This window comes from Gouania willdenowi, chromosome 22, assembly GCF_900634775.1.
Source record: "Gouania willdenowi chromosome 22, fGouWil2.1, whole genome shotgun sequence".
NCBI lineage: Eukaryota > Metazoa > Chordata > Actinopteri > Blenniiformes > Gobiesocidae > Gouania > Gouania willdenowi.
This window is the reverse complement of record NC_041065.1, coordinates 2313403-2339035: the sequence shown is the minus strand read 5'-3', so window position 1 is coordinate 2339035 and position 25633 is coordinate 2313403. Positions and strand designations below refer to the sequence as shown.

The following is a 25633-nucleotide window of genomic DNA, read 5'->3' as shown; positions in this document are numbered from 1 at the left end:
ACACTATTTTTATTATTAACTAACAACTAAAGATGATTGAACATGTGGTTGCATTACATTATTTCCATATAAACACCAGATGTACTCCTGTTAATGTAAATGAGTTGCTTTTATGGGTAATTTTACTTGTATTTAAAGTTGTAGAAAGTAATTTGTTTAACTTTTAAATCCATTCGTAATATAGTAAATAGTAAATTATTTTTTTTGTTTTAAAATGATCAACAGACATTGTGAAACTACAAAAATGAAATAACCAGACAGCAAATAAATGCATCACATTATAGCCGACCAATCAGATTAAATGTATTGCACTGCGTCAAAACAACATTGAATGCCAGTTATTTTCTCAGTTATTACATTTTGCTATATTTAAAGGCTGATCATTTTTTTTTTAATTTTGAATTTAATTAATTGGTGTTATTTTATTAAAAAATGAATTGCACATTTTGACCAACCTTCAATTCTATTCAGATTCCTTTGTGGATAATAAATTAAGTTAGATTTATGCAAGATTTTACATATTTACTGTCTGCAAGGGAACTGTACCAAGATTTATTACCAAAAATAAACATGGGAGGTAGGCTGACATTACGTCAGCCTTATGTTTAAAACCGTTAAAAGTTAAAGGCGAGTGTAAACAAATATGATAAGAAACAGTGACCCAGATGAGCTTCTGCCAAACGATAAGTCTGCACACGTCTTGCTTTGGTTTTCTTTCTTTTTTCTATCACGCTCTTTAGTTCACAGTGACTAGAATTATTAGTTACACATTATTGCTCACCAAAGCATTAGCGGTCCCTACTTTTTGGCAATCTTGTAAAAAAAAAAACATTGTAAAAATGTGAACTTTTGTGACTATTTCTGCTGCTTTCAGCTGCTGAATAAAGAGGCAGAGTGAAGTCTGTCCCTCCTCTCCACGAGCCTCAGGCAAAGGTGTTCATTATATAAGCCCATCACTAGTACCTGCTGCCTCTCACTCTCTGCACTGTTTCACTCTGCTGGGCCAGGTAAGCTCTCTGTGTGTGCCTGTTTATTTATAGATTAGTTTATTTACATTAATATCCATATAGAGAATCTACCAGATTTAGCCTGAAGGCTTTTTTTCATCTATAGTCCCTGGACAGAATGTATCAAATACAAATTGAAGGTAATATACAATAAAATATACAGTGAAATCTTTAGCTACATAATAATATATCACATTTCTATTGAAATATTATTTAAAAAATGAAATAACAATGATCAGATATTAAGGGTGCTTTCACACATGTATTGCGATGGACTTTTAATTTGCTCCGGTCCGCTTTCACATTCACATTCTATTTGCAAAGTGCACCAAACTTTCTCAGCTACATCACGCAGATGAAACGATCGGTCGCCGATTGGACAGAATACTTCAGTGAGGAAATGTGACATGTTTGTTTGTGCGTGCGACTCTGAAAATGCATAGATGGATGGATGGACGGACGGATGGATGGACGGGATGGATATGTGTGTGTTGCTGCTGGAACACAGGGTTGTGAATGTGTGCTCGTGCCTGTTACCTGTTACCTGCTGCTGCTGCTGCTGTTACTGATGGAGTTGCTCCGTTACAATTGCGCTTCAACGTAAAGTCCTACGTTTTATCCTTGTTGCTTTCTCACATGGTTCCAACATTTTTCAGAGGACCAGAGTTCACTTGTCTGCTCAGCACCAGAGTTCCAGTGACCTTTCGCATATCACAAAAAAAATGGAGTATCTGAGGATGGTGCGGACCACAGAAGCATGTGTGAAAGCACCCTAAAAGGATCATTGATTTCCTCATCAACTATGTTAGTTAAATATGTAAAAAAAAGAAATCCATCTTAAGTAATCATCTGTTATGTTGAAGGTCCCTTCTTAGAGCACTTATGTGATCTTCTTCTTATAATACAATGTAAAATGTATTACAATAAAATATGATATAGTTAAACAATTTTTAGAAGGGCCCCGAAAGGGTTTTTCTCTTTCTTCTTTGGTAAAGTAAGAAATATGAGTGGTTGTTCCTTATGTGCCAATGAAAACAACTTTGGTTTGTCTTTTCTTGTCCCAAGAAATTCTTTGTTTCCTGCTCATAAAACGGCGGTTCCTTGGAAGTGAGGGGGTGTGGAAGAAGTGAAGCGTGTGAAAATCTGTGTCAACATTATCTTTGGCAGACTTTAGGATTGCAACTATGCCTCCTCCTGGTGTGTGTCTGAACATCATGGATGCTCGTAACAAGAACAACGGTTATGGGACCATCACCAACCCTGAAAAGTTTTTAAACCAAGGCTATCAGGATCTGAAACAGTACTGCCTCATCAGAGGAGTCCGCTACATCGACGAAATGTTCCCCCCGGACAGGAGATCCATCGGTGAAGGAGTCCTGAGCCAAACTGACATGAAGCGTGTGGAGTGGCTGAGACCAGCGGTTTGTCTATTAAAGTAGCTTGCATCAATGCATCTGTCCATTTTCCAACTCGTTTGCTTATTTTAGGGTCAAGGGGATGACTGCATTTAATCAAAACACATTTTATTTGATCAAGCCTGAACTTGAATACTCTTTAATTCCTCTTACAGCAGCTTCACAGATCAAATCTATTCAGACTTTACAAATCTGACTAACATCTTTATGAACTGAAAATTAAAGATGGCTATTAGCAACAAAATGTAAGTTTTTTGTCAAAAAAGGATGCGTGGATGAATGTGTCACTGTGCAGCCTTTGAAGAAATCTGGATTTCTGGCTTCAGTAACCTCAAAAAATACAAAGAGATCTTTAAAGGTGTGGCTTGTTAGTGTTGGCCATCAGTTGAGATGTTCTTACTGGTGTGCATGTTGCTTGTTCCATAATCACATTAGCAGGTTTTCTGTTACAGAAAATTTCTCCTAATCCATCCTTTGTACTTGATGGGATCTCTCGGTTTGACTTCGGTCAAGGACTAATCGGTAAGTCAAGCCAATGAGTCCTTGTGTCTCCATCAGGTCCCTAAATGATACTAATGCCTTTGTGAACAGGGGATTGTTGGTTTCTGGCATCGATCGGGGCTTTGACCTTCCAGAAAAAGGTTCTGGAGCAAGTTGTGCCCATTGATCAAGCTTTTGATGAAAACTACTGTGGACTGTTTCACTTTAGGGTAAGCATCAGTTACACCTGTGGTCATTAGTTTGATATTTTGTCTAAAAGTCATTAACAGCTTTGTCCTAAGAACACCATTATGTTGCACCCCTGAAAGCAAGTCTATGGCCCAAGTTATCAATGTGGGACCAATATAAATGCAGCTATCACTGCTTCCAATATTCTCTGCTTTCAATGTCAACCTAATGTCCTCACAATTCTAACAGAGTTGATATTCTGTATGACTTTAGACCTAATTTTATTGGGTCATAAGTAACTCAGTGAATGACTGTTATACAGTATATATATATATATATGAAATGTACTATACAAATAAATTTGCCTTGACAGAAACCCTTTTCATACATTACAGTTCTGGAGATTCGGGAGGTGGATGGATGTTATCATTGATGACAAGCTACCAACAATTAATGGCAGACTCATCTTTGTTCACTCCAAAGACCCAAATGAGTTCTGGCCTGCTCTGATGGAGAAAGCCTACGCCAAGTATGTAAAGTCCACACTTGTGTAATAACAGTTTTCTGTGTAAGGAATGTATATTTCATGATTTTTCCTCAGGGTGTGTGGTTCCTACACTGACATGAGTGCAGGAACTCTGTCAGAGGCTATGATGGACTTCACTGGTGGGATTCACATGTGCATTGGTTTGTCAGACCCTCCTCCAGACCTGTGGGAACTTATGTGCAGAGCTGGACAATCCAGCACATTGATGGGCTGTGGGACCCCTCAGGGCGTAAGTGTGGGTTAGGGTGTGCTCCATCAACTGCAATTGTTTTGGAGATAACTCCACATTTATAGTGCGTTGATATCTTTTTTAATTGGAGACCCAACCTTGGCCGTGTGTTAAAACTGAAGGTAAAGGTGATGGCTATTGGCTACCACCTGTCAGAAAGAGAGATATTGTTCATTCATTGTTCCTTTAGTATGATTCAGTTTAAAAGGTAGTAGAAAGCACGTCTGTCTCATAACAGGAAGATCCTGGCTTAAAGCATCGTAGAGAGATAGAGACCAATATTAACCTAACATTAAAAAGACAAACAATTTTCACTAAAGTCTCAAAAGGTAATATTGATCATAATACAGTTTATAGGACTGGTCATAAGCAATAATCATAAAATAATACTAATAAGAGAACTCAGAGAGTGGAAACCTCTGCTAAGCTCCAAATCTCCTCTTTTCCAGATATTGTCAGTTATCTGGATCAATGATCCTGATCATGGAACCATGATCAATCACACTTCAAAAGCTTGTTCATTCATCCATCTTCTCCCACTCATCCTATTTGGATTGCAGGGGCAGCATCCTGAGCAAGGAAACCCAGACTTCCATCTCCCCAAAGAGTCCGAGCTGAGAGACATAGTTTCTCCAGTGTGTCCTAGGTCTTCCTCTGGGTCTCTTACAGGAGGAACGTACCTTAAACGCCGCACCATGCAGGTGTCCTAATCAGGTGCTCAAGCCACCTCAACTACCTGTTCTTAATGCAGAGGAGCAGCAGCTCTACTCCGAGCCCCACCTAGAAGACAAATGAAATTAAATCAAGGTTTTTGCCTTTAGTTATTGTCATATATGTTTACACATATATAAAATGTGTTCTCTGCATTTGACCCATTCCTGAAGAACAGTGGGCAGCAACAGTGTGGTCCCCAGCGAGCATTTGAGGGTTAAAGGACTTGCTTAACATCTCGGTTGAGATTCAAACTGGTGACCATAGCCCGCTTTTTTAACTACTAGGCCACCAATCCTAGAGCGTTTAAAACTCTTTAGAATTTGTTTGCTCGTCTAGTCCTTCTTGTTTGGTCGGTGTGAACACACAAACGAAATCTGGAGCGGATCAAACAGGCCAATCCTAGAAAGATTATTTCTGTTGGTCTCTAAGAGTTTCCAATCAAAGTCTACAGCGATTATTGATGAACACAATCACTCTCGGAGCAGATCAAACACAGGAAGTATCGGTGATGACGTAGAGCAAACGGCATGTGGGTGGTCAAGAAGAACTGGTGACAGCGCAAAACAGGGATTTAAAACCACCAATAGCATAGCAACTTGTTGCTGCTCCATCGCTGAATGTTGGTAAAGAACAAACGGGGAAGGAAGAAGTTTCTGAGCACTCTACAGAGCTGGCTTTGACCCATAGATTAGCGTCTCTTCTTCAGGTTTCTGTATCCCTCAACTGGTTAGCTCATGTAACTGCACCAGAGGCTGTTTGGAGCAGATCAGAAGTGGTTATGTGAACGCAAACTGAGCCAAACTAAGGAGATCAAAATATCAGCTGTTTTCCACCTATTTGGATCGAGTCCATGACTAAACTGGTGTGAATGCAGCCTGTGCTTCTTTCACTCTCTCCTAAGAGTGAGCTTAGCCACACTAGGGGGGAAGCTCACATTGTTATTTATGTCATGACTCAAAGCATATGACCATCAGTGAGGGCAGGAACCAAGATCGACTTGGTAAATCTAGAGCTTTGCCATTCGGCTCAGCTTGATCTTCAGACGAAGAATCGGTGCAGTCACATTACTGAAGACGTCGCACCGATCCGCTCGTTATTCTCTTGCTCCATCCTCCCCCTCTCGTGAACAAGACCCTAAGGTACTCTAAACTCCCTGGTGGAATCCAACCCTCACTAGTAATTCAATTCAATTCAATTCAATTCAACTTTATTTATATAGCGCAAAATACAACAAAGTCATCTCAAAGCGCTGAACAAAATATAAAGTCCATAGTAAAAAAGAGAAAGAAAGAAAGAACCCAACAAGATCCACATGAATAAGCATTTAGAGACAGTGGGAAGAAAAAACTCCCTCTTTTTCATAGGAAGAAATCTCCAGCGGAAACAGGTTCAGAGGTGGGAGCCATCTGCTTTGACTGGTTGGGGTTAGTGAACAGAGGGACAAATAGAATATGATAGAAAGATAGTCCATCACAATGTTCCAGACTAGTTGTGCTGTGAGCCATCGATCTAGAACCGCTATCTCCAGCATCAAGACACCTGAAACAGAAAAGAGAGCGGAGGGCGAGGAGAAGGCACAGACTGCAGGAAATATATATATATATATATATATATATATATATATATATATATATATATATACTGTATATATATATATTTGGGGTGGATATCAGTGTAAATGGTGTGAAGCACTGTGAGCAGTATGATGGTTTAAGCAACAAGGAACAGAAGTGGGGGGTTGTCTACAACCTGGCACAACCATGTCCCTGGACAAAACATCTCATTGCAGCCCATTGGAGCTATGTGTAGATGGTGGATCATGTTTGAATATAAAGTTGGTGTTCTACTATATAATCTTAGTTCTTAGTTCCTATTTTTAAGTTTAGAGCTTTGTTCCTAGTGGTTAGGTTAACGCTATTATACAGTATATGCTTTAGCGTATAAGTAGGTTTTGAATTTACTTTTAAAGGTGGAGAGAGTAGCAGCCTCCCGTAGTAAAACTAGGAGCTGGTTCCAAAGGTGAGGAACCTGGTAGCTGAATGATCTGCCTCCTGTTCTACTTCTAGACACTTTAGGAACTTCCAGAAGACCAGCAGACTGAGAGCAGAGTGATCTGCCTGGACGATAGGGCACTAACAGGTCTTTAAGATACACAGGAGCTAGATCATGTAGAGCTTTGTTTGCTAACAGGAGGATTTTAAACTCTATTCTAGATTTTACAGGAAGCCAATGAAGAGAAGCCAATACTGTAGAAATATGTTCTCTCCTGTTAGTACCTGTTAATATTCTAGCTGCAGCATTCTGAATTAACTGGATACTTTTTAGTGAGTTACTAGAACATCCTGACAGTATAGAGTTACAATAATCTAGTCTAGATGTAACACATGCATGGATTAATTTTTCAGCATCACTCTGGGTCAAGATATTCCTGATTTTAGAGATATTATGGAGGTGGAAGAAGGTTGTTGTTGTGATTTGTTTAATATGAGAATTAAAGGATAATTCACTATCAAAGATAATGCCTAGGTTTTTTACTGTGGTGCTGGGTGACAGAGTAATGTCATCCAGAGACACTATTTGCTCTGATAATTTATCTCTGAGGTGTTTTGGACCAAATAAAATAAGTTCTGTTTTATCCTGGTTAAGAAGGAGAAAGCTATGACTCATCCAGGATGTGATGTCATTAAGACAAGCCTGGAGTTTTAATAACTGATGAGTTTCATCTGATTTCATTGAGAGATAAAGCTGTGTATCATCAGCATAGCAATGGAAATTTATATTATGTTCTCTGATAATGTTACCTAGTGGAAGCATATATAATGAGATTATTAACATGAACAAAGTGGGTTCTGTCTGATTGGTAGGATTTAAACCAACCCAGCGCTGTTTCTTTAATCCCAAAAACACTTTCCAGTCTCTGCAGCAGTAGATGATGATCCACTGTATCAAAGGCTGCACTGAGATCTAAGAGAACCAGAACTGAGACCAACCCTCTGTCTGAGGCTAAGAGGAGATCATTGGTTACTTTTACTAAGGCAGTCTCTGTGCTGTGATTGGCTCTAAAGCCAGACTGAAAGCTCTCTATAAATTGTTCCTAAGTAGGTGATCACATAGTTGACCTGTGATGACTTTTTCAAGAATTTTGGAAACAAAAGGGAGATTAGATATTGGTCTGTAATTGGACAAGTCACTTGAATCAAGGGTTGGTTTTTTAAGGAGAGGTTTGATTACAGTGGTTTTAAAGGCCTGTGGTACATAACCTGTTACTAGAGATGTGTTAATCCAGTTCATCATATTAGTGCTGATTAGTGGAAGAACATCTTTAAATAGTGGAGTTGGGATTGGATCTAAAAGACAGGTTGTTGGTTTAAGACCACTAGCTATTGAGGTCAGTTCAGACCAATTGGAGTGAAACTATGTAAATAAAAGCTGCATGTTGGAGTAATTTCTGGAGCTGCTTTGTTTAATAAATTATTGAGCACCCCTGCAGGGGGGACATTAGCTTTGTTTCTAATTGTTAGAATTTTATCAGTAAAGAAGTTGATGAAGTCGTCACTGCTCAGGTTGACAGGAATACAGGGTTCAACAGAGCTGTGGCTTTTGGTGAGCTTGGCTACGGTGTTGAATAGAAGCCGTTGAATAATAGGAAGTTCTAGCTTTGCGGAGATCTTTTTTTATAAGCTGACAAACTTTCTCTCCAGGCAGTATGAACTTCTACCATGTTTGAGGAGAGCCACTTCCTTTCTCATTTCCGCGATGCCTGTTTTAGAAGATGCAATTCAGATTTATACCAGGGGGCGACCTTTTTATGAAATATCTTCTTTTTAAGCAGGGCAACAGCATCCAGAGCTGTGTGCAGTGACATCATTGCACTGTTGACAAGATCATCTATTTTCTCTCTCAGTAGATATTAATAGCTACTCTGTTGATATATCATATGGATCAGAGGTCAGCAATGATGGAACTAAATCTTTAAAACTAGTTACAGCTTTCTCAGACAGTGATCTACTATAGTGTACTCCTTTCAGAATTTAAGCAGGCTGATATTTTTAATTCAAAGGATAACAAGAATAACAATGAGTCTAACACACTGCTCGCAATGACAGTAACGCAGCAACTTCAAGAGTTTTCTCCAGAGCTAATTTCTCAAATACTTTGTAAAGTGGAAATCTATTTGAAATGTCTGTACTGTTTTGTTTGTAGGAGACTGCTGAGAACACTGTGCTGTCCAATGGGTTAGTGCAAGGCCACGCCTACACTGTGACAGGTGTCAAACAGGTGAGGTGTTTCCTGAGAAATGTTACAGTGAGAATCTTATCTTTGTCTACATCACACTTGTTTGACTTTCTAAGAAAGCACATCTCCTGCTAGCACTTCCTGTTTGCACAATAACCCCTAACCCCTACCTTTCTTTGTCTTCCTTTGATGTTAGCTAATGAGCCAAGGAAACCCTGTCCAACTGGTACGTTTGTGGAACCCCTGGGGTAAAGGAGAGTGGACAGGTGACTGGAGTGACCAGTAAGATACTAATCAAGAACACACTGTAAAGTTTTGTCCAGAATAGACTTGTTTGAATGTTAGAAACAAATGAAATGAACTCTTTTCAGGTCTTCTCTGTGGAAAACAGTGAGCGCTCAAGATCGTGAAGTCTGCCTTTCAGTGGCTGACGATGGAGAATTCTGGTAAACACATTTTTTTTTCATGTACTTAAAAATAATGTAACATCTGTCTGTTTGTTTGTCTGTTGTGCATGTTTACCTCAGTGTTATTGCTGATCTGGCATTAAAACTCCAAATGAAAATGACTGAAAGAGACACAGTACATCTGCCTCCTGTAGGAAAACGTGTTATGTACCATTGGGTTATTTGTTTTGTTTTTTTGTGTGTGAAATCTTAAACGTATTTAGGCAAGGCAAGGCAAATGTATTTTTATAGCACATTTCATACATGCAATGTGCTTTACATGATCAATAACTGCAACATAAATTATTTTACACTTAAGAAACAATAAGAATGTTAAAATCAGCAGTAAAAACATTAAAATCAGCAGTAAAAACTTTAAATCAACAATAATATGATTAACATTCTCCCCCTCTGTCATACGCAGTAGAGGAAACGATTTGAAAATGTTCACATGTGATGCTGACTTCAGCTCTGCTGCAGTTTGTTCCACTTCTTTGCAGCATAACAACTAAAATGTTTGCTGTGAACTCTGGGCTCCACTATCTGACCTGTGTCCGTAGATGTGAGAGACCCGCTGGGTTCAGACCTGACTAACATCTAACTAATGGATTCTATTTACATGGCAGTGATTTAACTCTCCTGCTTTGTGTTGTGGATAATATCCTTTATTGTTACTTTTTAAAATGAAAAATCCCCTCACGACTGCTTATTTCACTTATTTGATTAGCTACTACGTTTACTCACTTTATTCTACACCACTGCCTTTGAACAGGCTGACCCTGGAGGACTTCTGTAAGTTCTTCACAGATCTTGACATCTGTGGACTGAGTCCTGACTTCCTCGGGGGAAATTCTTCGCATCCATGGGAGACCTCGACCTATGAAGGTCGATGGGTTGCAGGCACCACTGCTGGGGGCTGCCTAAACAACAAAGGTTATTACTATTAATCTTCATTATATGTAGAGGGGTAATAAGATTAGACAATATTAGCTAAGGTAGAACTTAATCATTCCCTCAGTGGGGAAATTACATTCTTACAGCATCTGATGAATAAATGAGAGTAGTTTTTCACATGAATGACAATTATTATTATTATTATTATTATTATTATTATTATTATTATTATTATTATTATTATTATTATTATTTTATTGATTAATTAACAGATAAATACAAAACGAAACCTATACATTTTAACTGAAGCTTACCAAAAATGAAACTATATTCTTAAACATATGAGCAGTGAAATAAGATCTACTGTGAGGTTGTAGAAAAATCAGTTGTTAAACTGACATTTGTAGTAACCTGATACCTGTGGGAGGGGTTAATTCACTGATAAGACTAACCCTGTGATTATGAACAGAACAGACAATGACCATTAAAACTTGCATTAATACTGTTTAAATGGTTTGCAGTTGGTCTCAAGCTGTGGTTCTATGGTACCTAAAGAAGGTTCATGGATTAATAAAATAATGGGAAAACTTAACGTTATGCATGTGTTTTTGGTGATGTTTTGTTTCTCTGTTTATAGATACTTTCTGGACGAATCCTCAGTATCGAATTAAAATTTGTGGAGAGTGTTCGGAGGATGTTTGCCAAAATAATGTGATGGTGTCTCTCATGCAAAAGCCTGACAAGAGGAACAGACGACTGGTGCAAAACCTCCATATTGGATTTTCTATATATGAGGTATGGATTGTGCTTTCTATTTGGAATCACATTTACTCCTATTATTCCTGTACCTGAGTAGATGTAGAGATCAGAGTCTAAGTCCTGGAGTTTGAGGGTTCTTCAGTGTCTGAGATGTTCCTTGACCTGGAATCTGGAATTGAAACAAGAAGGAAAAGGGATGAGTTCATCATTTCCAACTTGTTCACCAAATTTTTTCGGGCTTGTGAAAGTTCTAAAGTTTATTTTTTTCGCCCAAAATTGAATCTTGCCCCAATCCGTTTTTATGAAACCTGAGCTAAAAAGCTTTGCTGGAGGTAAATTGTATTGTAAGAACCAGGAAGTGCAATAAAATTCAGGTTTAAAGCCAAAACCCTTGATGTGACTGAATAAAGTTTTTCTCCATTCCTTTAGACGATTTGTCGAAGCAATATTAACATTTATAAAGTACAATTTGCCTTTTACAAACAGCAGTACTTCTGCAAAATATCACTACTCATGGGAATTTGACCACTTACGCCAGCGTATTAGGGCCACAATTAAAATGAAATTTAAAAAACTGGGCACTACGAGATTAAAGTTGTAATATTTTGAGAATATAGTTGAAATCTGATGAGAATAAAGTCGTAATTTTATTAGATTAAAGTTCTAATATTTTCACAGTGATTCAACTATTTTCATACTATGTCCAACGTAAAGTCACAGTTTGATCCACTACAGAGTGAAACAAGCTGTTATATGCAGATGAGGATGAAACACAAACTGTTCCCACACATATTTTAATGAGGCTCAAAGTATTTATATTTAAAACTGTGTCTTATAGAAGTTAATAGTTCTGTTTCACTGCAAACATCCCTCTGTATTAAAGCAGAATGCTCTGTGGACGCGTTATTTCCTCATATCTCCATTATCTAACTCAGTCACGCTTTACAATGATGATGATTATGATGATGATGATGATGATGATGATGATGATGATGATGATGATTTTACTGTGACTCAGTCGAACTGCAATAATCTGATCAAATCAACTTGTTACATTGTTTATCAACAAAGGCGTTTCAAATTAAAAGTGAACTTTTATCATTTTCACGGATTTCAATGACATTTACAAGCGTTGGGAAAACTCCAGGTTCCGTGATTTCTAGACAGCCCAAAAAAATGACACCACTCCCTCCTTTCCTTCAACCCAACTTCATTCACACAAACATGCTTTTGGTCTACCTTACGCGCGGTGGGCGTGTCCGCAACCTGGACCGAAGAAAATACGCAGAGGAGAGAAGCGCGTAACTGTAGACGGGAGAATTTACCCCTTAGTGCCCAGATAGTTTTTAATATTTTATTGTGGCCCTAATACGCCGTCTTAACCACTATTTAACCTAATACTGCATGTAAGCTTTTTCTGAAAAAAGTGAAAGAAACAAAGTGATAATCTCACTGAAAATTTTCTTCATTTTTCCCTCCCAAAATGCAACTTTTCTTCTGACGTTGTTGAAGGTGACTGAACAGGTGAGTCATATTCATCAGTCAAGTCCACATTTAGCATGTACAGTACTGTGAGTGTACGTTAGGGGTGTTACTAAAGCCATTCCTCCATGCCTGATTTCAGTACAAAGCACACACAGGGAAGTTCCCGGCCTCGTTCTTCAGCAGCCACGCCCCTGTTGCTCAAAACAAAACCTACCTGAATGCTCGTGAGGTGATGGAGTTCCTCCTCCTGAAGCCTGGCCACTACCTGATCATGCCGTCCACCTTCAGTTACAATGAGACGGCCTCCTTCCTCCTGACCATCTACGCTAAGGACGAGACTCACTGCTAGTATGTTCACTCTGCATCTCCAAAAACATCAAAGCACCAGCTGTGACAAGTAGGACGGAAAAACTGTTTCTTCATTCTTCATTCTTCATTTTTCTTTGCAGTGAAAACTCCTGTGAACATAGGCACCAGCCAGTGGAGCATGTCAGTAACAGATAAGATCATATCATGTGATAACGTTAGCAACATTAACTGTTATAAGTAATTACCAATATTTCTGTTTTTGAATACCAGAATAAGCCAGTCAAGGATACGGTAGAGGTGGAGAATAAGAAAAAGCTGTTCCGACTGTATTCAGACAAGGTAACGTCATCTGTACTTTCACTTTATCGGGTAATCAACCAATCAATCAATCAACCAATCAACAAAGTGTGAATGCTGCATCAGATGGTTCAGAGGACTTCCCAAAGCCAAACTTAAGTATCGCTAGTGCTAAATTCAGAGTCATGTCCTTTAGGAGCAAGAACAGAAGCTCTCACATTGGATTTCCACTGGATGTGCAACTACTCTGTAACGTCTCCGCTGCGTAACTGCTGGTAATCTGTTGTCGGATTACTACATTTGGTCACAAACATGTCAGATCATCCCATAAAGGCTATACAAGGCGGTATAACAGCTACTAAAAATGGAACTGATTGTCACCGCTCACGCTGCACCACTGGGAAGTAAATTCTCAATTATCAGCTGAGTCAGCTGTTTCAAAAACTCACATGAGCTGCCACGTCGCTTTCTTGTCATCCTTACCTCTTATGACCACAGACATTTAAGATGATAGTCCATTGTTTTGTCCAATCGCGCTGTCGCATTGGGTCACAAACACATCAGATCATCCCGTATAGATGATACAAGGTGGTATAACGGCTACTAAAAGTGAAACTAATCGTAAGCGCTCTTTGGTTTATCGATATACTGGATTATCTGATATTAACTGTAATATCAACCTATTAGGGTTGGGTATTGGTTGGGTTTTATTTGATCCCGGTGCCTTCTCTGTATTTTTTAAATGGTTCCGGTGCTTAAAAGGTGCTTAAACCGGTACTTTAAAAAAAAAAAAATTAAACCGCATACACTTTTTTCAGGGCCAAATTGAACACAATATTACCTTAAATGATATATATATACAAGAAACAATTGGAAATAATATAAACAAAAACATTTAAAGAATATCAAATAAAACAATATTGTATTAAACTATATAATACTGGAGATAATATTGTTACCATGATTTTATTTGTCAATAATATTTTTTAAAGACTGTAACGTCTTTAAAGCCTTTGTAAAAAAAACAAAACTCTATTTAAATATTTTTTTAAAGCTATAGGGAGCCATTGCAAAAGAGTCAAAGAGCCACATGTGGCTCCTGCAGTTAACCCCTGAGCTAGCCAATATGTTGCATTCCTGTGTAAATGTAAAACTTTGCTTTTTAAATCTGGTGTTAAAGCTTAGGTTCAACATTTTGTCTACAAACACGACTTGTTATGAGCTCAACATTAAACAGAAAGTTAGCGGACACTGAGTTGAAGTATAGCTCATATTTTGTTGTCACACGTTGAATGGCAACTGGCATTAAATTACTAGACTGACCCGAAGAGGAAAGACTGCTGTCATCATCTGGCAGCTCTGGGAGCGGGACTCACTCAATTTGTCTGGGGGGGCCGACACTGGCTGCTGCTGTTGTTGACATGCTTGGCTCCGGGTCACGTAGATTTTCTTTGATCCTTGAATATGTCGAGTAGCGGCACTGACATCACGATCAACAACCGGGGGGGTGGCGGGTCACTGAAATGAGGCACCGAAATGTTCGTTCTTATTCGGTCTGGTTACTACCGTTTACCGGCGCCATATTGGTACTGCGTTTTGTTACCCAACCCTATTCGCTATATTTGTTTTACCTGTGAGGTAGTCTGAGCGGGTGGAGCTCACATTCTTATGGGGTAGGAGGAGCCAAGATTGTCGAGAGTAGGAGTTTCCGCATTATGACATCACAATGTGAGAAAAATCCAACTCTACCTGGAGGAAACAGAACTTTTTCAACTTTGACCCTCTGAATAAGGCTAAAGGAATGTGTATAACTGTAGCAAAACCTTTAGAAAGTGATTTTTTTTTAAAACCACGTTGTTGTTCACTGTGTGTGAGCTAAATGTGAGTAAATGTTCTCTGATTCTCCTTCTCAGTATGATGAAGTGAATGCTGAGCAACTGCAGGATATTCTGAACGAAAGAATCCTGAAAGGTTTGTTGTGGAAGAATCCACACACGTCTACACTGCACTGCTGTTACACTGTGGATGAGAGCATTTCTGCTGCTGTGCTTTCCTTTAGGAGACCTTAAATCTGGAGGTTTCACCATCGATGCGTGTCGTAGCATGGTCGCCCTGATGGACGTATCCTCCCATACAGTAGATTTCTATTCAACAAGTCACTGGGTTATTAATTCCAGACGATGGATGTAATGGTTGTGTCCTTAATGATTAAAGAGCTCCATCACAGGCAAACTCAACAGTGAGGAGTTCGTCAGGCTCTGGTACAAAGTCAGCAAATACAAGGTAGAGCGCGTTCATGTGGTCAATATCATCCACTACCATTAAAATCATCACACAGTTAGTTTCATTGTGAACAAACCCATTTCTGTCTTTTTCCAACAGGAGATCTTCTTCCTCACAGATGTTTCCAAAACAGGAACGCTGTCTCTGCGAGAGATGAGGAACGCCTTTGCAGCTTCAGGTGAAGCAGGTTTCATGGCAAATACACAAAATAATGAAGAGAAGTAATACATTACATGAAATGCAACCTGTACTTGTTTGATTGTTGTCAGGTATGCATGTGACCGATGACATGCTCAATCTGATGGCTCTGCGTTATGGCGCCTCCTCTGGTCACATGAGTCTGGAGAGCTTCATTAGTCTGATTCTTCGCCTTGACTGTATGCACAGTAAGTGAAGCTGTCTCTGACTTTTGAATCAACAATGCATGATGATAATAAACTGCTGAAAAGTGTTAGCAAAGCTAAGGTTGTTCCAGTTTTAGTTACAACTAATGACTGTGTTGTAAATGTCCCACTAACGTACAATACACTACAAACTCAATGACTCTATACTGTCTACTATATGGAAACAAAAAAAAAGTAGTAGGCCTAAAAAAAAGGTAGAAGGCTAAAACTTGAGGCTGTGCGCCAATGACGCGCAACACCTAAGGGGCATATTATTAGTTTACTGCTTTCCAGTGTAAAATGTACCAACTTACAGTATAGCAGTAGTATGGGAGCTTAGGGTGTACTCACACTGGCAACCAGGGCCGTTCCTAACCAGCTCTGTACATGTGTGAAACCATGGGGGGCCATTGTCTGGCCTGCGTAGGTGTGAACTGCACCACAGGGGGGTTAACGGCCCGATGGTCCTGCTAGAAGAGGTGGTCCAAACAGCGTGCCAGACTGGCACGGTTGGCCGCGCATGCGCACGCACAACTCGACTGGACCCGTGCACAAAATGTGATGACGTTGGTACCGCGCGACGCTTTACGGCACATAAATATTCACATTCGCATCCGTGTCAGAAGTGCTCATTAGCCGATGAAAAGTTCAGAGTTGGCGTTTCCTGATATATATGAACAACACCACAGAGAACTCATGGAGGAAGAGGACAACATGACCGTCAGGACTTCTCTTTGTTCAGCCGACAGCGGGACAGTAACGGAGTGTAGCAGCTCATCATCAGGTCTGGGTATTTCCGAGGGTATAAATATACATATAAACACATGTTACTGGTACTGGTACTGTGGGTGGCTATTATATAACCCAGAAAAAAATGGAAATTGGACATTGTACTGCTGCTAATGTATAAATAATATAAATATATATATGGTGTTTCAGTGTTCTGGGACACATACTCACAAACTCTGTAGAATGAAAACAAACACAGTGTCTTGAGGAGCAAAGTGTAGTGTATTAATTTATTCATCTAAATGTAACCAAAAACAGAACATCACAAATACAAGCCCAAATAAATGAAATGTCTGAAAGAAAGGGTAATAATTTTCCAAACAAAAATTAATGAGCCAGAAATAAAGTGCAACCTTTTGCAAAATGTAACATGAACCTTAAAAACAAAACATTTAAACATTGGAAGTACAAGGATGGGAATATTATGACAGCAGAACCTGGAACAAGACTGCAAAATGTTGCAACTATTTATTTATTTTTAATCTTATTTTATTTCTCTTCTTAGGTCGTGTCGTGTTAGTGCACATGTAGCAATATCAATTATCAGTATGTGTAGTTCCTGTTAGTCCTGCACAACTATAATGAATTGCTCAGAAATCTACACGTGTCCTGTTCTCATAATACCAGTAATATGTTACACATTTCAGCCGTAAAATGTCCCATTTCTATATTTTTTGGTTTATATGGATTCATATACCAGTAATGTGTTTATATGCATGTTTATACCCTCAAAATTACCATGGAATTGTGGGTTTTACTCGGACCCCTCATCATCACGTCTCTGCAGAAGAAGACCCTCCGCTGCACCTCAGCACTTTAACAACTCACTAATTTCATAATTTAAATAAACTATTTCTACCTTTGTTTTTCTGTTTGCATGTTGTTTGCTTTATATTTAATAAAATAGTTTCTCCAACAGTTAAATCTACACATTTATACTGTATATAATACACATACAGGATGATGTGTAACAATAATCAGTAAAATTAGCTGTAAACACATTTTGTAGAACTAAATATAAGATTATGCTGTGAACAGAAAGAAAGGAAGACGAGCCAGATAATTCTAAACTTTAGAATATAATACAATCATAACTTTTAATCATAAATATGACACTTCTCAAAACAGCAACCTTTGATATCTTTGTCACTCAATATCTAAGCTTCCAGTGAATAATTTACAAAAAAAAAAAAGTTCAGTGATGGTGACATTGAGATCTCAATGCATTATTGCTTTATTATATGCTTTATTATGCCTTATAACAATCTGTTCTTGAAACATCATATAAACCTTCCTGAAGTCTCTAAATTATTGAAACAATGAAAAACATCTCCTAGAAATAAAATGACAGAACATTAAATAATCATTTAATATACATTTAAATAAATAAGTGCATCCCATGGTCCCATGTTGACTCTGAGCTTTATTCTGTCTGTTGTCTGTGGAAGTGATGGGTCTAGACCAGATGATGGAAACTAGGATCAGCTCATGGTTTTATTGTCCAGGGAGGGGCGTGTCCACCCTGCATGGACTTAAAGAAGAAGAAATAAAAGAAGAGTTAGATAATGTCATGTTCATCAAAAGGAAAACTGAAAGTGATGGAGATAAATATGCTCAGATGGACACACACACACACACACACACACAAAGTTTAAACAAATAATCTGTCCTAAATTGTCTCACACATTAAAAGCATCTATTTACACTTATATTAATGTACACAAAGACTAGCTCCACAAAATCAGAACGACATTTATTGATCCAGAAATTAAACTGATCTTATGTTTATAGGCTCAGTTTCCTCCTTTGATGGTGGTTTTTATCGTCAAAGAGAGTCTTTTATTTTTAATAAATCCACTGATATTTGGTCTGTTTTAATCTTTCTTTCTCACTCACTTGGTTCTCTCTGTTCCTTGTGTCGATTTCATCAAAACAAAGCAGCATCTTTAATGTTTCCATTACGTGTGAGTAAAAGTACCACAATGTACCGACACTGGCTGTAAAGAGCAACTTATTATCTTTCATAAACTGGTGGAATTTCTCCGATAGAACAAATATGAGCAGAGTTACGGTCATTTAAATTAACGTGATGCGTTCAGGGGCTCTGGGAAACCCAGTCCGTGAAAAGAGCACGTGTCTGGGTAAATCTTGGTTTATAGTTACCCTACGCAACAGAAAATATGAAATAAACAGAATGTACTGTCAACAACAAACCCAGAGTCGCTTAATGGTGAAGTAACGCCATACGTGTGTATCATAAATTAACGTGATGTTGTGTGTGGGAACCGAGTTGAGCTGGTGATCAAGTCCGTTCTACCGTGTCAGAAAAGGGACAGGGAGGGGGGGATTCCTGCTGTGAGCTTGGAACGGCCCTGGTTGCCAGTGTGAGCACACCCTTAGTCTCTTAGTAGTCCTCTGTAGGATGCTGTCTGGCACTGTAACATTTCTGCGTAATTAACATAATTTTTGTGTGGTTTGCTTGTAGTTTTTTTGAATGCATATTTAATTTCATAGAGAAAAATTAAAAAACCCTTCAAAATCTGGTCTGTGAATTATTCTTACCAGCGACTCTTTTCTTTGTTGAATCTTTCTTAAAGGTAATGTTTATTGAATGTAGTTTGATTCAATAATGTTGTGAATGTTAACATTTATTATATTATTGGGTAAATGTTTAGAGAGAATGATTGTTTTATACGTTAGTATGAGTAGTATGTTAGAATGAGTAGGACGTTATAATGAGTAGTATGCTAGTATGAGTAGTACATTAGTACGTTAGTATGAGTAGTATGTTAAAATGAGTAGTATGCTACTTTGAGTAGTACGTTAGTATGTTAGTATGAGTAGTACGTTAGTATGAGTAGTACGTTAGTATGAGTAGTACGTTAGTATGAGTAGTATGCTACTTTGAGTAGTACGTTAGTATGTTAGTATGAGTAGTACGTTAGTATGAGTAGTACGTTAGTATGTTAGTATGAGTAGTACGTTAGTATGAGTAGTACGTTAGTATGAGTAGTACGTTAGTATGAGTAGTACGTTAGTACGTTAGTATGAGCAGTATGTTAGTATGAGTAGTACGTTAGTATGAGTAGTATGTTAGTATGAGAAGTACATTAGTATGAGTAGTACGTTAGTATGAGTAGTACGTTAGTATGAGAAGTACGTTAGTATGTTAGTATGAGTAGTACGTTAGTATGAGTAGTACGTTAGTATCAGTAGTACACTAGTATGAGTAGTATGTTAGTATGAGTAGTATGTTAGTATGAGTAGTACATTAGTATGAGTAGTACATTAGTATGAGTAGTATGTTAGTATGAGTAGTATGTTAGTATGAGTAGTACATTAGTATGAGTAGAACGTTAGTATGAGTAGTACGTTAGTACGTTAGTATGAGTAGTATGTTAGTATGAGTAGTATGTTAGTATGAGTAGTACATTAGTATGAGTAGTACGTTAGTATGAGTAGTACGTTAGTATGAGTAGTACGTTAGTATGTTAGTATGTTAGTATGAGTAGTACGTTAGTATGAGTAGTACGTTAGTATGAGTAGTACACTAGTATGAGTAGTATGTTAGTATGAGTAGTATGTTAGTATGAGTAGTACATTAGTATGAGTAGTATGTTAGTATGAGTAGTAATTAGTATGAGTAGTATGTTAGTATGAGTAGTATGTTAGTATGAGTAGTATGTTAGTATGAGTAGTACATTAGTATGAGTAGTACATTAGTGTGAGTAGTATGTTAGTATGAGTAGTATTTTAGTATGAGTAGTACGTTAGTACGAGTAGTATGTTAGTATGAGTAGTATGTTAGTTTGAGTAGTACGTTAGTATGAATAGTATGTTGGTATGAGTAGTATGTTAGTATGAGTAGTATGTTAGTTTGAGTAGTACATTAGTATGAGTCGTACGTTAGTGTGAGTAGTATGTTAGTATGAGTAGTATGTTAGTATGAGTAGTACATTAGTATGAGTAGTTCGTTAGTATGAGTAGAATGTTAGTATGAGTAGTATGTTAGTTTGAGTAGTACATTAGTATGAGTAGTACGTTAGTGTGAGTAGTATGTTAGTATGATTAGTATGTTAGAATGAGTAGTATGTTAGTATGAGTAGTACATTAGTATGAGTAGTACGTTAGTATGAGTAGTATGTTAGTATAAGTAGTACGTTAGTGTGAGTAGTATGTTTGTATGAGTAGTACATTAGTATGAGTAGTATGTTAGTATGAGTAGTATGCTAGTATGAGTAGTACATTAGTATGAGTAGTATGTTAGTATGAGTAGTATGTTAGTATGAGTAGTATGTTAGTTTGAGTAGTACGTTAGTACGAGTAGTATGTTGGTATGAGTAGTATGTTAGTATGAGTAGTATGTTAGTGTGAGTAGTATGTTAGTATGAGTAGTATGTTTGTATGAGTAGTACATTAGTATGAGTAATACGTTAGTGTGAGTAGTATGTTAGTTTGAGTAGTACATTAGTATGAGTAGTACGTTAGTGTGAGTAGTATGTTAGTATGAGTATGTTAGTATGAGTAGTATGTTAGTTCGAGTAGTACATTAGTATGAGTAGTACGTTAGTGTGAGTAGTATGTTAGTATGAGTAGTATGTTAGTATGAGTAGTATGTTAGTTTGAGTAGTACATTAGTGTGAGTAGTACGTTAGTGTGAGTAGTATGTTAGTATGAGTAGTATGTTAGTATGAGTAGTACGTTAGTATGAGTAGTACGTTAGTATGAGTAGTATGTTAGTATGAGTAGTACATTAGTATGAGTAGTATGTTAGTATGAGTAGTATGTTAGTATGAGTAGTATGTTAGTGTGAGTAGTACGTTAGTATGAGTAGTACATTGGTATGAGTAGTACGTTAGTGTGAGTAGTATGTTAGTATGAGTAGTATGTTAGTATGAGTAGTATGTTAGTATGAGTAGTATGTTAGTTTGAGTAGTACATTAGTATGAGTAGTACCTTAGTGTGAGTAGTATGTTGGTTTGAGTAGTATGTTAGTATGAGTATTATGTTAGTATGAGTAGTACATTAGTATGAGTAGTACGTTAGTATGATTAGTATGTTCGTATGAGTAGTACGTTAGTATGAGTAGTATGTTAGTATGAGTAGTATGTTCGTATGAGTAGTATGTTAGTATGAGTAGTATGTTAGTATGAGTAGTACATTAGTATGAGTAGTACGTTAGTATGAGTAGTATGTTAGTATGAGTAGTAGATTAGTATGAGTAGTATGTTAGTATGAGTAGTACGTTAGTATGAGTAGTACGTTAGTATGAGTAGTATGTTAGTATGAGTAGTACATTAATATGAGTAGTATGTTAGTATGAGTAGTACGTTAGTATGAGTAGTATGTTAGTATGAGTAGTATGTTAGTATGAGTAGTACATTAGTATGAGTAGTATGTTAGTATGAGTAGTACGTTAGTATGAGTAGTACGTCAGTATGCTAGTATGAGTAGTACGTTAGTATGAGTAGTATGTAAGTATGAGTAGTACATTAGTATGAGTAGTACGTTAGTATGAGTAGTATGTCAGTATGCTAGTATGTTAGTATGAGTAGTATGTTAGTATGAGTAGTACATTAGTATGAGTAGTACGTTAGTATGAGTAGTATGTTAGTATGAGTAGTACATTAGTATGAGTAGTATGTTAGTATGAGTAGTACGTTAGTATGAGTAGTACGTTAGTATGAGTAGTATGTTAGTATGAGTAGTACGTTAGTATGAGTAGTACGTCAGTATGCTAGTATGAATAGTACGTTAGTATGAGTAGTACGTTAGTACGCTAGTATGAGTAGTACATTAGTATGAGTAGTATGTTAGTATGAGTAGTACGTTAGTATGAGTAGTATGTTAGAATGGCATTTACAACACAGCCACTGTTTCATCTCACAGAAATCTTCAAGCAGCTGGCCCAGGGGACAACCATGAATCTTCATGAGTCTGAGGTACAAAGTACTCCATGTTTACAAGTCGATGTATAAATAGTACGTATGGAATGCTGTCAAAGTGTTTTTGTGTCTTTTTAATTACAGTGGCTGTATGTTTCCATGTACACGTAACTGAGCCCAGAGGACGGACGCAACCTTCAAAGCTGAAGCCAATTCTTTTTCAAACTGATGAATGTGATGTTTGATGACAGCAAATACATTTCAATGAATGTAAATAAGAATTTAATGACATTTACAGTCGAGTTCAGCGTTGATAACTTTGTATGGCATTTTTCTTTTTGCTTCTGGGATTGGAATATTTACTTCAATAATGTCATGAGTCTGCTTATTTATTCACTCCCTGTTCCTTGATTTTGCCTTGATTTGCCTCCTTGTTTTGTTTGGGGCCCGTTTATTCAATCTTTTAGATATTTCAGTTTCTTCCTACTCCTTCCTGCGTTGCATTTGAGTTTTTCTGTATACCCGTGATAAATAATGCTGTTACAATTTGGCCTATTTTTATTATTGAAATCACATTGGCCCTCATTTATTAACCGTTCGTACATTCAGATCTGTGCGTACAACGTGCGTTCGACCAAATTCACACAAACGTCAGTATTTGTCAATTGGATTAACGGATTATTAAAATGAAATAAAATGAATTTAAAAAAGCCCACGTTATTACTGATACTTGCACTTTTTTGGTTTTCCTTCAATAAACGCTACCAGTAGCATGTGTCGTGCTAGGGGTTAGCCTGACACGTTAACTTTATTTACGCGTTTAGGCTGTGGGTGAGTAAATCATCATTCGGCATTGGTTAAGTTAGTTATTGATTGAATTCAATCCGTTCCAATACAGAAACGCTGTTCACTTCCTCTGTTTTTGTCTTCCACACAGCGTTTAAAATGAACTCCTTTAGTTCCAGTTTTCACACGACTGAAAAGCAGGTTTTTGTTTTTCGTCACCTCAGCTGTGAGGATGATGATTTTCATCTCGGAAGCGTTTATTTCTTTGCTCATGTTTGTCTGACCTCAGTGGGCGTGGCCTCCAAACCTGGACTATTTGAGGGCGTAACATGGTAATGACGATTAAATTCAGCCGCCAGATTTCTCAACACCCGATCATTTGTACACTGGGATTGGTGAGATACCAATGTTTAATAACTCACACGTTGGTCCTGTCGTACGACACAATGTGAACTCAGATTCTCACCTGTTTTCACGCGAGGTTGATAAATGAGGCCATTTTGTTTAGGCTGATTTCATTACAATGAATTATCTGGGATTGGAATATCCCAGATAATCCTTGAATGCTTTTAAAATGAAACTGAGAGAATTTGAGACTGCTTCAGTTGTCTGTAATTGTTTTATTTCATTCTTATGTTATCCTGTCATTTTAATGTAATGTAAATGTATTTCTGTTCAGTGTTGTAACTTTGCTGCCTCTTGGCCAGGACTCCCTTGAAAAAGAGGTTTTTAATCTCAACGGGATTTTTTTTCCTGGTTAAATAAAGGTTAAATAAAAAAAAATAATAAAATATCCTGTGAGGCTAGCAATGGACTGATTTAAATGGAACGTGATAATAAAGTCACTTCCCTTCGTGTGGGTCAGGGTACTTGTGACAATGTGAAAATATTTCCAAGGTTTATTTTCATCCAAATAACTTTTCCTGGATGGATTTATAACCTGTGATTTCTGTGGCCACATCCTGTGCAAATTGGTGTGGACAAAGCATCACTCAAAAACAAAAACACAGACTGAAGCCTCACACACACGCCAAAACATGTTACAGTTTGTTTATACCTGTGATGGGCACAGTTTATTTTTCTCTCGCTAAGGATGACACACACACACGCACACACACACACACACACACACACACACGCACGCACGCACGCACGCACATACAGTTTATCATCATTAAAACATTTTTTGACAGATGTTGATTTATTTGTGTGCAAACATTTTGTTTAGCAGTTTGTTGACATTTCTTTTGTTCAAACGTAAAAACTCTCCTATCTCCTTTCCTATTCACTTTTCCTTAAACTCCGGAACTCCATGATAAGGAGCGTTCACGTTCTCTAAAAGCTAAGGAAAAGAGGCTCAATGCTTCCCTCCTTTAACCTAGGAAACACTGATACATCTTTTATTTAGACTAGTTAATGCTGACCCACAATTCCTTGTGGCGACAACATTTAAAGGGACCCGCTCATCTGAGTGTTCATGGAAACTCACAAAGACGGAAAAGGGACGCAGATCATGTAAGTTACCAATGCAATAATACGCCTTGAACAACTTTAAATAATCTAAAACCCATATTCCAACTATGAATATTATGCGGATGTTGTAAAACGAAGACAGTAAAATATTCTTTAAATCCATGACGTCATCCACGGGGTTAAGGAAAAGTGGATAGGAAAGGAGATAGGACATTAGGACACACCAGCATGTATGCAGCTCTTTCCAGATTTTAAGGAACGTAGCATCTTTCTTTTTTCTTTCTTGTTTAGTGACGTGTTGCAACAAACATGAATGAATAAGTGCATATCACCACCTACTGTACTGCAGTGTGCAACATCATGGTGCCATGTACTTTATGTTAAACTCTAAAGGAACAATTGTATTAAATAAAAACCTACTCATATTATTTTTCCCAGTCCTGTTACTTTCAAAAAGTACAATAACACATTCTCTCATTTCCTTCTTTCTTCTAAAAATCCTGTTTAGGCTCGTTGTTGTAGTTCATTTGGTTTTGAAATTCCTTTCTCTCGCTGTCATACTTACTACATTTCATGATAACATGCTCAAAATGTTCACTGACCTTGCATAAATCACATCTCTGTGAGGTTTGATTTCAGTTCTTTGTGTCCTAATCTTAATCTTGAAATAGTGACTGTTCAGCCGTTCCCTTTGACAACTGTCACATTGACATATGTGGCGCCGATTGTAAGGCTGTACAAGGGTGAAACTAAATATTTAGCTAATATGCAAATATGCAGCTTATATGCAAATATTTAGCTTATATGCAAATATGTAGCTTATATGCAAATATGTAGCTTATATGCAAATTCACCAGAAGTACCAAAATAAAAGCTTCTGTGAATTTGCATAATAGCAAGCATAACATTGACATATTTTTATGAGACAAAAAAAAAATCACAAATTTCACAAATAGTGCTGTAAATCTGGTCCAAAATGACATTAAAAGAAGTAGCATACGTTGTTTAAACCATGCTTTGTTGCTAA

At 37.5% G+C, this 25633-nt stretch overlaps 1 protein-coding gene across 2 annotated transcripts; it reads left to right on the top strand.

Moving 5' to 3' along the window:
- The first annotated feature begins 902 nt into the window (after nt 1-902).
- On the top strand, nt 903-23812 carry LOC114456805 (calpain-8-like). Of its 2 annotated transcripts, none has more exons than XM_028438791.1 (22): nt 903-1007; nt 2175-2428; nt 2875-2944; nt 3014-3132; nt 3487-3620; nt 3693-3867; nt 8785-8859; nt 9014-9099; nt 9189-9263; nt 10036-10196; nt 10795-10952; nt 12429-12440; nt 12541-12749; nt 12851-12890; nt 12981-13049; nt 14921-14978; nt 15067-15128; nt 15222-15290; nt 15390-15468; nt 15560-15676; nt 22352-22404; nt 22492-23812. In XM_028438791.1, exons 2-22 carry the CDS (start codon nt 2192-2194, stop codon nt 22516-22518), a joined length of 2085 nt encoding a protein of 694 aa, XP_028294592.1. In that variant the 5' UTR covers nt 903-1007; nt 2175-2191; the 3' UTR covers nt 22519-23812. The 2 variants fall into 2 exon arrangements, with proteins under 2 accessions (XP_028294592.1, XP_028294591.1); XM_028438790.1 differs by having other exon boundaries at nt 2073-2428.
- Nucleotides 23813-25633: the final 1821 nt, after the last annotated feature.